This window comes from Podarcis raffonei, chromosome 3 (genome assembly GCF_027172205.1).
Source record: "Podarcis raffonei isolate rPodRaf1 chromosome 3, rPodRaf1.pri, whole genome shotgun sequence".
NCBI classification, from domain to species: domain Eukaryota; kingdom Metazoa; phylum Chordata; class Lepidosauria; order Squamata; family Lacertidae; genus Podarcis; species Podarcis raffonei.
The window spans coordinates 28,232,201-28,246,541 of record NC_070604.1 but is presented as its reverse complement, the minus strand read 5'-3'; the positions used below and the strand labels follow the sequence as shown (position 1 = coordinate 28,246,541).

General features: G+C 42.1%; 1 protein-coding gene across 1 annotated transcript; it reads right to left on the bottom strand.

Annotated features, from left to right (window-relative positions):
• Window positions 1-1,454: 1,454 nt before the first annotated feature.
• On the bottom strand, window positions 1,455-5,562 carry TTC32 (tetratricopeptide repeat domain 32). The gene is made up of 3 exons (XM_053380904.1): window positions 5,405-5,562; window positions 4,471-4,625; window positions 1,455-1,775 (listed from the first exon to the last, which is right to left on the bottom strand). Exons 1-3 carry the CDS (start codon window positions 5,542-5,544, stop codon window positions 1,648-1,650), a joined length of 423 nt encoding a protein of 140 aa, XP_053236879.1. The 5' UTR covers window positions 5,545-5,562; the 3' UTR covers window positions 1,455-1,647.
• Window positions 5,563-14,341: the final 8,779 nt, after the last annotated feature.

Sequence of the window (14,341 nt, the reverse complement as noted above, 5' to 3'; positions counted from 1 at the left end):
TGTGAGTTGATCTTATTTTAGGACTGAATTTGCTACTTCGACAAAAGCATTTTGAATAATTTTGAATTTTGGGGGGAGCCAAGAGGCCTGTGGGGTGCAGTTACAAACCCAGATATTCAGTGCTGGATTGGAGAGGGGGTCAAGACCCTTGTTTGCCAAAGGATACAGTCGTACCTTGGTTGACGAACGCCTTGCGAGTCCAAAGTTTTGGTTCCCGAACGCTGCACACCTGGAAGTGAGTGTTTGCAAATGTTCTTTGGAACCTGGACGTCCAAGGAGCTTACTGCAGCCAATCAGAAGCTGTGCCTTGGTTTCTGAATGTTTTGGACATCGAATGGACTTCATGCTAATCTATCACCTTCTTGCATAGTCTTAGTTACAAGGATATAATGAGAACCTTGACTTATAATGCTTTAAGTGTCTTACAGTAGAAAGAATCAAACTGTCTCATTCTGCATGACAAATTCATTTGTTCTTGGAGGCAAAATCACATTATTTTGTATCTACTCAATTGTACTAGACAGCTTGGCAAATATCCAGGGTTAGCTAGTAAAACATTTTGCAACAACCCATGCCTTTGCCATTTCAAGCAACACCAATGTAACTTTATTCCCCATTTTGTAAGGCCAAGAGTTGAATAGCTGGCTGTCAAGCAACAGCCTACTTTAGACCTCCTGCCAGGTGTGCATGTGGGCCAAACTACCTCATAGAATAAAACAAAGCCTTATGTAATGCAGTGAACCACTTCTAGACAACTATAGTAGAATCACCAGACAAAAGTATGGCCATTGTTTGACATTAATGGCGCAGATCTTATAGGAAGTGATGCATCCCAATTTAGAAGAAATGTGAAAAGTGCATAAAATAATCTGCATCATTGTTCTGAACGTTCTAAGGCTTTTCTTACAATATAACCGAAGGCTTCCCATAAACTGTCCATGTCTGAAGACATTCTAGCCAAGGGAGAGTCCACCAAACCTACAAATCAGCAGCTGCCCATCTGCTAAATTTACAGGCCCCCAGGACTGTGAAAGGCACTGCCAGAATTGCTTCATGCATTTGTCATATAGTGCTGGAAGGCTGTAATCCTGCATGCTGACCTATTTTTCTATAGAATCTCTATAGTTTATTGTCTCCCTGAAGCTCAGCAGGCTCTTTTCTGTTGGAAATATATTATTAAAATGTAGGGGTTGTTGTTTTTTGTTTCGCAGTCTCTCTACTAATCAATCTATGAAGGCTTTACACAATGATTATTAAACTTGCTTGGAAGAGCCAATGTGACTTGGTTGTCACATTTGTCTAATGTCCTAAGTGTGGCAGGTTGTTTCATAATACACAAAATCCTTAAATAAGTGAATGTGGCCCCTGAAGGAATTTAATGCTTGTCTTGAGAAAGACAAAATGTTACCCACCCTTGGTTCCAATATCTACAATGAAGAGAACCCGAGGCAAGGTTAATACAGTACTTTTAAAAAATAATCTGCTCTGTCACTAGAAAAAATCCACAGTACAAACAGGTTACACTTCAAATTAACTGACTTTAAATTTAACAAATTAACATAGTGGAGTGGGGTGGGGGAAATGCATGTGTTCCTATTACCAGGTAATCCAATCTCAAGTTCGTCCAGGTTCATCTGGAGTAGAATTTCAATAGTTTCTTTTTAGCTTTTCTTCTTTATCAAGAATAGTCTGCTTTAAACTCAGAGAAGCATCTTCAAACTTAGGGTTTAGCTCCAAGACCTTGTTGAAATCTTTCATGGCTTCATCAAAGAAACCTGCCTCAAAAAAAAAAAGAGATGCATATGACTATTGTACTATTTTTCTGTATCTCTTCTGTCACTACAGTCTATTTAATCTTGCTGCCCTGCAGAAACTTCGACTCCTTCCTTTCATTGTCACTCACAGAACCCCCCACAAAATCCAAATTTGTTGGGCTGACCTAACAAATTTCATAAATGAATAATAATTATTTGCACCCTTTTGTTTTCCAAAGACACAAAAAGTGCACACCAGATACTATTCCTTGGTATAGTGTAACGATGAATATACTGAATAATAAACTCTGAACTAATTTATGTTTGTATGTCTGTGTGATTGAGGCTTCAATCATCTGGCTGCATGAGTAGACAGAATTACTATTTAGGATATAGAATCTATTACAAAGCAGTTAAGTCCCCCCTTGCCTCTGAGGCCATTTCAGTGCACTGTTCCTTTGCCTACAATGGGTGTTTTCACCTCATATATTAGTTAGCAATACTAATCCTAATTCATAGGCCCAATAAGACAAAGGAATGGGTATTACAGTGCAATTGTGTAGACTTGTGTTTAGGAACTATCCAAATGCTTGAGTAAACCATTTACATGTACAGTAGAAGTATCCCAGGTTGAGCAGGAGATTAAGCAAGGTTTCAGTCACTGCCATCATACTTGGAACTGATCTATTTCTGATACATTAGTTTGAATCTTCTTCATAAAACTTTATCTAATAAATCACAGCACACAAGTAAAAGGGCAGAATCTTCAAACAAACAGGAAACAAAGCATCTTTTACAAAGTCAACACACATTATGGACACTGTGCCCTTTCAGATAGTGGGTCATTGTGTTCTAGGGTCAAACATTGCACAAACACTTTATTTTTACAGTACTGCATTTCTAAAGTGGAATCTTTTGGGAATATGGTGTTATGTAAACCCAAGGGAAATCACGAAATGTGCTGCTACAGTTTTGCATTACCTTTTTATTCCATTTGTTAAAGGAGATGTGTTGGCATTTAGAAGGGGGGCTTACTCTGTGTTCTGCTGAAATCTGGGTTTCCTCAGTGGAAGGACTGATAATGGCAACAAGATTTCTGGAAAGACTGCTCACCTACACTACCAATAAGCCATGGGTTGGCAAACTAAGGCTCATGGGCCGGATCAGGCCCAATTGCCTTCTAAATCCAGCCCACGGAAGATCCGGGAATCACCGCATGGATCTCCAGCGAGCGAGTTCTTTCCCTCCTCCCTCACACGGCGGCAGCAGTGCCTCCTTCCTCCCTCCTTCTGGCTTCTCCCCGCCCTGCCTAAAGGAGGAAGGGGGCTGGGCTTTGTTGGTGCCAGCTCCTCTCCAGAGCCCTTTTGTGCACCGCTCATCGTCCCCCCTCTGCCACCGCCAGCCCCTGCCACTCGCAAGACATAGGTAAGCAGCCACCGGGGCTCGTTCGGTGCTGTGGAGGAGGGGAGAGTCAGGAGGTGGCTTACCTGAGTAGAATGTGTCCTTTTATTTAAAATGCATCTCTGGGTTATTTGTGGGGCCTGCCTGGTGCTCTTGCATAGAATATTGTGTCCTTTTATTTAAAATGACCTACAAATACAATATGTGTAGTGTGCATAGGAATTCATTTATATATATTTTTTCAAAATATAGGCAGGCCCCCCCACAAGGTCTGAGGGACAGTGGACTGGCCCCCTGCTGGAAAAGTTTGAGGACCCCTGATAAGCCCTGGCAGTGCGCAACCACAAGAGAGCACTGGGTTTATGCTAGGGCAAGGAGCAGAAAATAGATACCTCTCAAATGTTTAGCAGCAACAGAACCTCTGATTATACTGTTGAATATAAGGAAGCTGGGGCTAATCAGAAGTTCAGCTCAAAACTAATTCCTGCACATAGAATTATTTAATTTTAAGTTAGAATTGGGACGTGGGTGGCGCTGTGCGTTAAACCACAGAGCCTAGGACTTGCCGATCAGAAGGTCGGCAGTTTGAATCCCCACAACGGGGTGAGCTCCCATTGCTCGGTCCCTGCTCCTGCCAACCTAGCAGTTTGAAAGCACATCAAAGTGCAAGTAGATAAATAGGTACTGCTCCGGCTGGAAGGTAAACGGTGTTTCCATGTGCTGCTCCGGTTCCCCAGAAGCAGCTTAGTCATGCTGGCCACATGACCCCGAAGCTCTACGCTGGCTCCCTCAGCTAATAAAGCGAGATGAGCACCGCAACCCCAGAGTCAGTCACAACTGGACCTAATGGTCAGGGGTCCCCTTTACCTTTGCCTTTAAGTTAGAATTAGCCTCTATTCTGTGGATCTTGGGATTGATCCTGCAAGCCTAAAGTCTGCCCTTATTAGAGAAAATTTTAATATTTGATGTTTTATTGTTTTTAATCTGTTGGGAGCCGCCCAGGGTGGCTGGGGAAACCCAGATGGATGGGTGGGGTATAAATAATTACAGTGATGATGATGATGATGATGATGATGATAGGGTGCAGCCTCACTTCATACAAGTGAAGCCTAAGAGCCTGATAAGCACTGATGTGCACACAAGAATCTACCTCAGAATCTTGCTAGACAGGGGTTCCTCAACGAAGTGGAAAAGGTTCCCAGAAGGTAGAAAGTTTTAAAGTCAACTGTCAAGAGAACCTACTCTGAATGTTGCCAATTAAATTAGGACAAAGAAATGCATTTAAATATCCAATAAAGAAAGCTTACTTCCATACCTAGCCTATATAATATTAATCCTCTGTTATAGTATGGGACTTCAAATTCAGGCCAGGCTTCTATAGCTGATGTATAATCCTCCATTGCTTCATAGAAGTCAACTCTCAAATACTTGATCTGTCCCCTGTTGTTAAATGCTGTTGCCAGATCATGACTGATGAAAAGAAAGGGAAGAGAGTTATTGTCACCTACAAATAATTGTGCTGCCTAAACATAAAATGACACAGAAAATCTGTCAAGATTATAAAAAGTTAAGACCCGGCTGAAATAAAGTGAGTTTTAAAAATTAGGTGAATAAAACAAAACAAAAAATTTGCTTAAAATCCATACTTTGGAACTACAGGAAGATGAGGCACACAGTAGTCACAAATCTGTTGCAACATCTTAAGCAACAACGCAGGGCTAATCCTGTGCATGTTTACTCAGTAGTGAGGCTTGCCTTTGAAGTAAAAGTACACAGAATTGCAGCCATGGGATTGCTTGCAAAACCACTTCCTGTGTAAATGACACGGAGGTCTGTTTCCCAAATCCTCATGTCCTTGCATTTAAATCCCACCCTTTTCTCCAAGGATTTTAATGTGACATCAGTAGTCCTCCCCCTCCTCATTTTATCCTCCACATCGACCCTGGGAGGTAGGTCTACGAGGCAGTAGTGACTGACCCAAGGTCCCCATGTGAGCTTCATGGCCCAGATTTGAATTCTGCCATCCCAGATCACGCAGTCTGGTACTCTATCCACTACACCACACTGCCTCCCCTTCCTTCTCTCCTACTCTTTTAAAAGGGAAAACGAGGGGAAGGGGCTGTGAAGTTCATTACTGCTGCACAGACGTTGAAGGATTTTGGATGAGGGGGAGAGAGAAAATATGTAACAGCTTCCCTGCGAAACACACACACGATATAAATCTCGTCTATTGGAACTGGACTTCCCACCTGCTGGCGCATACGCAGTACTCAATGTAGCTGCTGTACAGCTCTTCCGCCCTTTCGTACCGTTGCTCCCGAAACGCTGCGTGCGCATCACGCAGGACGTTCAGCGCAGGCGCAGACTCAGCTGTCGAGTCTCGGTCCATTATTATTATTTTAACGGCCGCTGTACTCGGCGGCTCCCAACACGCAGCTCTTCCTCCCAACCCGCCACAAAATATCTACAGTGGGAGCAGAGGCCCTTTCCTTCCCTCGCGCGTGCGCGCTCTCCCGCCCGCTCGCGCCCAACTGTCCTTCGTGGCAGCCGTTGGGGCTGAGGCAACGTCGCGCGTCTCTCCTGCCGTGACGTCATCGGGAAGGCCCCAACCATAGATCTATTCAAGAAATGAAGACTGCCGAACGTTTCGGAGCTTCCGGGTTAGTTTGGGATATTCGCTCGGATGGCAGCTAAACGGAGCACATGCGGTTTTTAATGGGTTTGGGCTACGGAATCTTACGGGGAATAATTATTATTTTTTTTAATATTGCTAATAGTATTTATGGCAGTGTGTAAGCAAATATATATGTATGTGTGTGTGTATGTGTATACATGCATATATATATATATATATATAATTAGTAATATTATATATATATATATATATATATATATTATATTATATATATATCGATATATATTATATATATCGAACATTATATATGCAAATAAAAATACAGTGGTACCTTGGTTTACGAACTTAATCCGTTCCGGAAGTCCGTTCTTAAACCAAAGCGTTCTTAAACCAAGGTGCCCTTTCCCATAGCAGCGGGGGACTCAATTTAAAAATGGAACAAAGCTCAACAGGAAGTGAAACATGTTCTGCTTCCAAGGCAAGGTTCCCAAACCAAAACACCTACTTCCGTGTTTGCAGTGTTCTTAATCCAATTTGTTCATAAACTAAGCTGTTCTTAAACCAAGGTACCCTTGTAATAATATTAATAAAACAAGTGGTTGGATGGCCCTTTGTCATGGATGCTATAGCTGAGATTCTTTCATTGCAGGGGGTTGGACTAGAAGACCCTTGGGGGTCCTTTCCAACTCTCACATCATAAAACTGTAAATTTTAAAAGGCAAAAAGTTGGAAGGGACCCTGAGCAATACTCTCCAACATTTTCTCCAATGAAAATAGGAACGTCCCATTATCCATAAGGATAATTTTACTATTTCTACCCCACCCATCTAACTGGGCTGCCCAACACATATAAAAAACATAATAAAATAAAACATTAAACTTTTTTTAAAAAAAAAACAACCATACGGCTTTGGGGGGTTGGATAACTCTGTACCCTCCAACATTTATCTGATCAAAATAGGGGCATCCTAAGGAAAAGCAGGACGTCCTGGGGTCAAATCAGAAACTGGGATGCCTTCTCTAAATCGGGGACATCCCTGGAAAATAGGAGGCTCCTGCAATGCAGGAATCGCAGCAAAAGAATCTCTGATATAAGGCCATTGAACCTCTGTTTAGAAACATCCGATAAAGGAGTCCACCCCGTTCCAAGACATTTCCACATTTCCGCTGTCCAAAAGCTCTTACCCTCAGAAAAGTTCTTTCTCGTGTTTAGTCGGAATCTCCTTTTTCTTGTAATGCCTTTTTTCATTCCATCAGTTCAGGTCCTACCCTCTAGATCAGAAAAGTTCTCTCCATCTTCATCGTGACAGCCCTTCAGATATTTGAAGATCACCATCATCACCTCTCAAGTCTTCTCTTTTTCAGGCTTAGCAATGCCTGACTCCCTCATCTGTTACTCAGAAGGCTTGGTTGCCACACCTTTAACATCTTGGTTGCCCTTCCTTACCCCAATCTGGACAGGGGCACTACACATACACAAATAAGCTTACAGGTGCATATTCTCGCCTGAGTTGAAAATTGAATGTGCAAAATGCATCCTCTGTATGCAGCCTTTAAAAATAGCTAATATTCTGCTGATCGGCTGCTTGGGCAGAGCGTGGATTCAGCCTTCACCCAATACCTGATTTGAAGGTGTTTTAGCTTTGGAAAAAACCACTCCATGTGCTGCTGTGACTGATCTGTTTGAGCATGGGTTGCCATCACAAATTCTTTCCTTCCAACGTTTTTGGAAACTTCTTTGGCCCAGTATATAGTGTCCATACAAAAAGAAGAAGAAGGAAGGCCTTGTGAAGTAGAGAGTGACTTCAAGAAACCAGAGAAAGTCAGGACAGGCATTCATTTTGTTTGTGTTATGTCTCAGGCCTCGTTTATGTTAAGAAAGTGTTCTGCCAGATTTGAAGGTTCAGATCATTTCAGTTGCAGGAATGGATGAGTCATTAAATTGCTTTTTTTTGTTTGTTTCTGAGTTCATTCTGTCCTCTAACCACTTTAATGGGTTTCTAAACTTTTCAGACCATATCTATCAGGTGTGTAGAATCCCAGAACTAATACCATATGACAGGAAAGACATGTTAGAAGGTTCTCTTCTCTCCAGCTAAACACACTGAAGCAGTATAATTTTTGCAGAAGACTCAATATTATTATTGAGTCAATATTATAGTGTTGTGAGGGGGGGGGTTTACAAAAACACCAAAAAAAAGACTTATACAAGCATATGAACAACTTGCATATAAATGCAGACTTCCCCCCTACCCCCTTTATTTTCCCTTCTATGCGGGTTCTGTTTCTCTTTTTCTTTTTCTCTCTTTTATTTACATCTCACCATGTTCAGTTCACATACAATTATGTACTTTTTGAACTTTCAATAAAGATGTTCAAAAACAAAAATGCCAAAAAACCACACAATTTTTCGCCACATCTCGGAAATTCCCCCCGTACGTCATTTCTGCCTTTGAAATCCTGGTAATGTCAGGACGTATGGCAGCCCTACCTTTGCTCATGAAAACAAACGAGCCCTTCTAATCAAAGCTCTGGTTACAGCTGTGAGTCATAATAAAAGGTAAAGGGACCCCTGACCCTTAGGTCCAGTCGTGGCCGACTCTGGGGTTGCAGCGCTCATCTCACTTTATTGGCCGAGGGAGCTGGCGTACAGATTCAGGGTCATGTGGCCAGCATGACTAAGCTGCTTCTGGCGAACCAGAGCAGTGCACAGAAACGCCGTTTACCTTCCCGCCGGAGCAGTACCTATTTATCTACTTGCACTTTGACGTGCTTTCGAACTGCTAGGTTGGCAGGAGCAGGGACCGAGCAACAGGAGCCTTCTGATCGAACCACCGACCTTCTGATCAGCAAGTCCTAGGGTCTGTGGTTTAACCCACAACGCCACCCGCGTCCCCTGTGAGTCATACTATCTGTTAAATTACCCCTGTATACAACTTCACTAAACTGTGATTTGGATCCTGATTAAGGCTACAGTACACACTTAACTGGAGTATGTTTCATTGAACTCAGTGGCGCTTACTTCTGAGAAGGCATTCCTACAGGTATGTGATGATTGCTCTGTAAGTCTGTTGCATGTAGATTCCATTGAACGCTGTAGGGCAAATTTATCATTGCTTAGTTCTCAATCAAAACAGTGAGGCTTAAGTGCAACTAACTTACAGTGCTATCCTTCAGATGCCCATAAGAACGATCTTTTAAGTTCAGTGGGCTGTCAGTGAAGCTGCAGCAGAAACAGCCAATGTGGATCATAAGACACCATTGAGGCTGCAGCATTCAGAACCAATTGAAGTTTCTGAACTGTCTTCCAGGGACATGGAGTGAAGTGATTCTATATTGAGTTAAATTAGCATGTGGGAAAGGGAAATTAACCCTACAAGTAAGATATTGACATAGCGAGATTGCAAATCCTATTAGTGCTGCTGAGTTTATTAATCATGTCACCAGTGGCTGTGCAGTTTTGAAATCCAATTATTGGCCCATTCACAAGTTTCCTTTGTTGTTTCTATAGGAACATATCTCAACCAGTATTTGTTTTCTCTGCAGAATTATCTTCTATAACCTGAGCGCCACAAGAGAAGCCTCAAATACACATTAAGTCATGCCAGCAAACAGGGTTTGCAAAAATGACTCTAAGAATACCCAAAACAAAGCTGTAAATTATTCTGAAAATCTGAACAAATATAAGCCTTTAAAAAAAAAAAAAACCTCTCAATCCTACCACACAGAACTTTGGTCTGACTACCAACTTTTTGTTTACTATGGCAGTGACACATTTACTCTGAGCGATGGACCATTGCCTAAGTTTCCAGACCTGGTTTGAAAGTCTTGCTTTTTTCCTTTTCTTTTCAAAGAGTGTATGCACACCAGTCCTAGTCAAAAGCCCAAATGGAAATGAAAAGTAAAACCAAATAAAACCACTCTCCTGATTTGATGTGGCTTTGATAGATACTGTTGATGTCTTCTCTGGAGACAGATGAGACCAATAGTGGGTCCAATAGTCAATAAGGTGTGTTTTTTCCTGCATGTGCTATAGTGGGGGGAAATGAGGAGCAGATGGGGCTTGTCAACCTGGGAAGGTAGCCCATCTAGGAGAAGGAAAACTCTTATCCTAAACCTCTGCTGCCTTGTGGGACATCTTTGGGAGAGAAAAAGGCTAAGGGGTAAACCCTACACAAATTCGGAGTGGAGTCCCTAAGACAGTAGGATGTCATCTTTTATTCCTCCTCCTGGCTGGGACGCAGGTGGCGCTGTGGTCTAAACCTCTTGGGCTTTCTGATAGTAAGGTTGGCAGTTCAAATCCGCACAACGGGGTGAGCTCCTATTGCTCTGTCCCAGCTCCTGCCAACTTAGCAGTTTGAAAGCACACTAGCGCAAGTAGATGAATAGGTATCGCTGTGGTGAGAAGGTAAATGGGGTTTCCATCCGCTCTGGTTTCCATCAGTGTTCCATTGCTCCAGAAGCAGTTTAGTCATGTTGGCGGTGTAACCTGGAAAGCTGTCTGTGGACAAACGCTGGCTCCCTCGGCCTGAAGCAAGATGAGCACCGCAACCCCATAGTTGCCTTTGACTGGACTTAACCGTCCAGGGGTCCTTTACCTTTTACCTTTTTACTCCTCCTTCTGGCAACCCCCACAGCTAAGCTGGTGCCAGACCTATTGCTCTGCTTTCCTTTGGACCACATCAGCAAGACAGAGAGCAGGGTCTTGTCATCTGGGCAGCCCAGGACCTCCATACACACTGCCCAGACTTGTGCCCAAGGGAGGTCACTATATAATAATAATTGTCTGTTATAAAATGCTGTTATTTGACAAATTGGATTCCTTATTCCCTGAAACCGTATAAATGTTATTATCTAATAATCAAAATCGGGATAAGTTAAAACACACACACAGAGAGAGAGAGAGATGCAGAGCAAAACCACTAATATGTTTGTGATAGTAGTTAATAAAGTATCTCTCAATTTGTGAGTATTTGATTCACCCAAATGTGATCTCAGGCAGTTTTATCTTGGAAACAGCAAACCCAGTTTAATCTTGGAAACAGCCTCGACCATCCCTATTATTTCGTGCCTTAGGTGCATTCCATGACAGTGAAGATAAAGAGCCAAAACCTTTAAATTCAGCTCACCTTATATTCCCTCCGAAAAAGTACTGTGGGCCTTTTCCCACCACTTAGGAAAAAATGAGAAAACCAGGGAGGGGTCTTAAATTATTACAGAGCGAGGCAGAACAAAATCTGGAAAAATATGTGAATCAGAATCGGGTATTTCAAAGCCTTTTTTTAAAAAAATAGCCAGACCTTTTCATAAAATTGGCAGGCAATCTGTGACAGGAATTTGACGGGATACCCACAAGACAAAAACGTTAATTATTTTGCTGTGTTTATGAAAAGTGATGTTTGTTAAGTCTGAACTAGTGAGGCTACAGAAACCTTTGGCAATTAAAAAATGCAAATAGTCCTAGTCTCAGGTATTTACAATTCTTTGAAGGTGGTGGATATTTGCCGTCTAGTATTTTTAACAGATGACACATGGAAGTTAGGATCCAAGCCACTGTGAATAGGGTGAGTTTGGCTTATTAAACATTTCATATTATATGTGCTCATCTATTAGCAGAAAATACTGAATGCACATGCATTTACGTATGTGGAATCATGCAATTCAGTGAATGCACTTGGTTGATTTATTTCTTAAATGATATTCATATATTAAATGTAAACATAACTTAACATTTAGGCATGGCAGATTAATAGGGGCACTGGTATTTCATAACAGGATATACACATTAAAAAGTGGAATATACTGACCGATAGTGGAGTTCTCAATGCAAGGAGAAAGCTGCGCAGAGGCAGCCAAGTATTTCAGGGATAAATTGATCTAGTTCCATGTTGAGGAAAGTTGTTCTCTAAGGTGCTACTGGAAGGAATTTTTTTTTACAGTGGTACCTTGGGTTACATACGCTTCAGGTTACATGTGCTTTAGGTTACAGACTCTGCTAACCCAGAAATAGTGCTTCAGGTTAAGAACTTTGCTTTAGGATAAGAACAGAAATCGGGCTCCCGCGGCGCAGCAGCAGCAGGAGGCCCCATTAGCTAAAGTGGTGCTTCAGGTTAAGAACAGTTTCAGGTTAAGAACGGACCTCCAGAACGAATTAAGTACTTAACCCGAGGTACCACTGTATTTTGTTTCGAGGAAAGTTTGGTTCTCTCTCCCCACCTTTCCACACAAATGTGTCACCTGTTCTTTTATCATGGCTTTCATTTCCATCCATCGCTTCTGAGGTGTGGGCAACCTTCCTCCCTTCAAAAATGAGGAACCATTTCCTGGGGTGATCGTCTCCAAAAACAAAAGGTTTTCCCACCCCCCATAATGGGCTCCCTTAAAGGTTGGCTTTTGGAAGCTAGTATTGGGGGGTGCGGGTGGCGCTGTGGGTTAAACCACAGAGCCTAGGACTTGCCGATCAAAAGGTCGGCAGTTCGAATCCCCGTGATGGGGTGAGCTCCTATTGCTCGGTCCCAGCTCCTGCCCACCTAGCAGTTTGAAAGCACACCAGTGCAAGTAGACAAAAAGGCACTGCTGCGATGGGAAGGTAAACAGTGTTTCCATGCGCTCTGGTTTCCGTCAAGATGTCCCATTGCACCAGTAGCGGCTTAGTCATGCTGACCACATGACCCGGAAGCTGTATGCCGGCTCCCTCGGCCAATAAAGCAAGATGAGCGCCGCAACCCCAGAGTCTGTCATGACTGGACCTAATGGTCAGGGTTCCCTTTACCTTTACCTTATTGGGGGCTGCTGAGAATGGAGAGGGACAAAGCGAGAAATGGGGTGAGGGAGAGCTCACCTGTATGACCAGTTATGACTTGGTTGTCCAGGTGCAACTTGGATGTCTGCCCACCCAGAGGCTGGAGTTACTACTCCCCATGTTTATTTTATCTAATAGAAGTCCTGAACATCTTTGACAGCTGTGTGAGAAGAATTTTTTTTTTTGACAGGTTTAACCTCCCTTCTTCAGTGCATCTCTCTGTGTTGACATTAAGTATCCAAAAATCAGAGACACGGAGCCTTTATTATGAACGCTCTAGTCTACTTCCTCTCCTCCTTCAGTTTATATCTGTGCAATTCGTTTTCCCCACCTCAGGGTATGAACATATATTCACACACAGTTAGGTTTGCCATACGTCTGGAATTTCCTAGACAAGTACGGGATTTAATTCCGGCAGGGAGTTTGGAAAATCAGCAAAATATCTAGGAGGTTGTTGCCTGAAGAAAGCTAAATGACTTTTGTGTCCTGACTCTTACTTCTAGAAATATGGCAACCCTATCTTAGTGAACAATAAGCAGTGCATGTAGGGTCCCTGTGGGAAAATCAAACTTGCTGTTCAGATATAAAAGCACTTGTTTATTTTAAGGACCTGTAACAGAGAATAAGGGACAACTATATTAAGATAAGAACTCACTCACGTTGAATCAATGAATCTTACACCATGGGCTAAGTCGCTTTCACAGTGACAAACAAATTTCCCATTTTTTTAATGTATTGTATACATTCTCACAGAGCTACATAGAAAAGAAAAGAAAACTTTTCCAGAGTATGCTGATCTTTATTAAATGAAAGGTTGCAAGATGTAAATTACATTAACGTGCCATAGGCAAATAATGTCAGGGGCTTTTAACCTTCCGCTGTACATTGTGTTTCATCCACATAGTAGTGATATTTGAGCCAGTCCATTCTGCTGATATATTTTGAGTCCTTCTGGATTAAAAAATTGGGTTTAAAGGGACCTGAATGTCATTTAGAGCAGCTTGTCCCACTGGACATATATGTCTCTAAGGGCAAAGAAATATCATTTAAATGGAAATCAGAGATAGGAGATAGCATTTATATTCTACTTTGCCAGATGCAGAAAAGTTTTTACAATGCACCATACCAGCCACAACTATTTATATGGCTTTATCTGTACCTATAAATGGTTGGATATGAGAGGGGCAGATTTAGTTTTAACCACTGCATTCAGATATAGTTGTAGAAATATGCACTGCACAGTGCATACGACTATAAAAACATTGATTTTTATGCAGAATGAACTTTCTTTGATTAGACACAATTATGTGCATTACACAAGTGACATCACTACACACATTTGCACATTTTTTTTAACCACAAAGCAACTCCTTTGAAAGAAAAGCTTGCAAAGTGCAATAGGCAGGAATTGTTTTTAATTGCAGCAGGTTCTTCAGCTCTAGACATGTTCTGCTCCATACTGGTATGCTTCTAATTTCTTGGACAGATCATCTAGTGGTCAACCGTTAAGGAACATATCACATGGTTGCAGATCAGATTTTGCAGAGACGTTTGCCGCACAAGGAAGCACACGAAACAGCAATGCATCCATCACTGAAAAGATCTCAAAAGAAAGGATATGTTTTGTAGATATTGCCTCAAGGTATGAAGTGGCCAGCTTGTGAAATTTAGCAAGTGATTCACATTTACAGGCCTCTTCCGTTGTCATAGAAGGAAGATGGCTTCTTGCTGTTCCTGAGGAGAGAATGA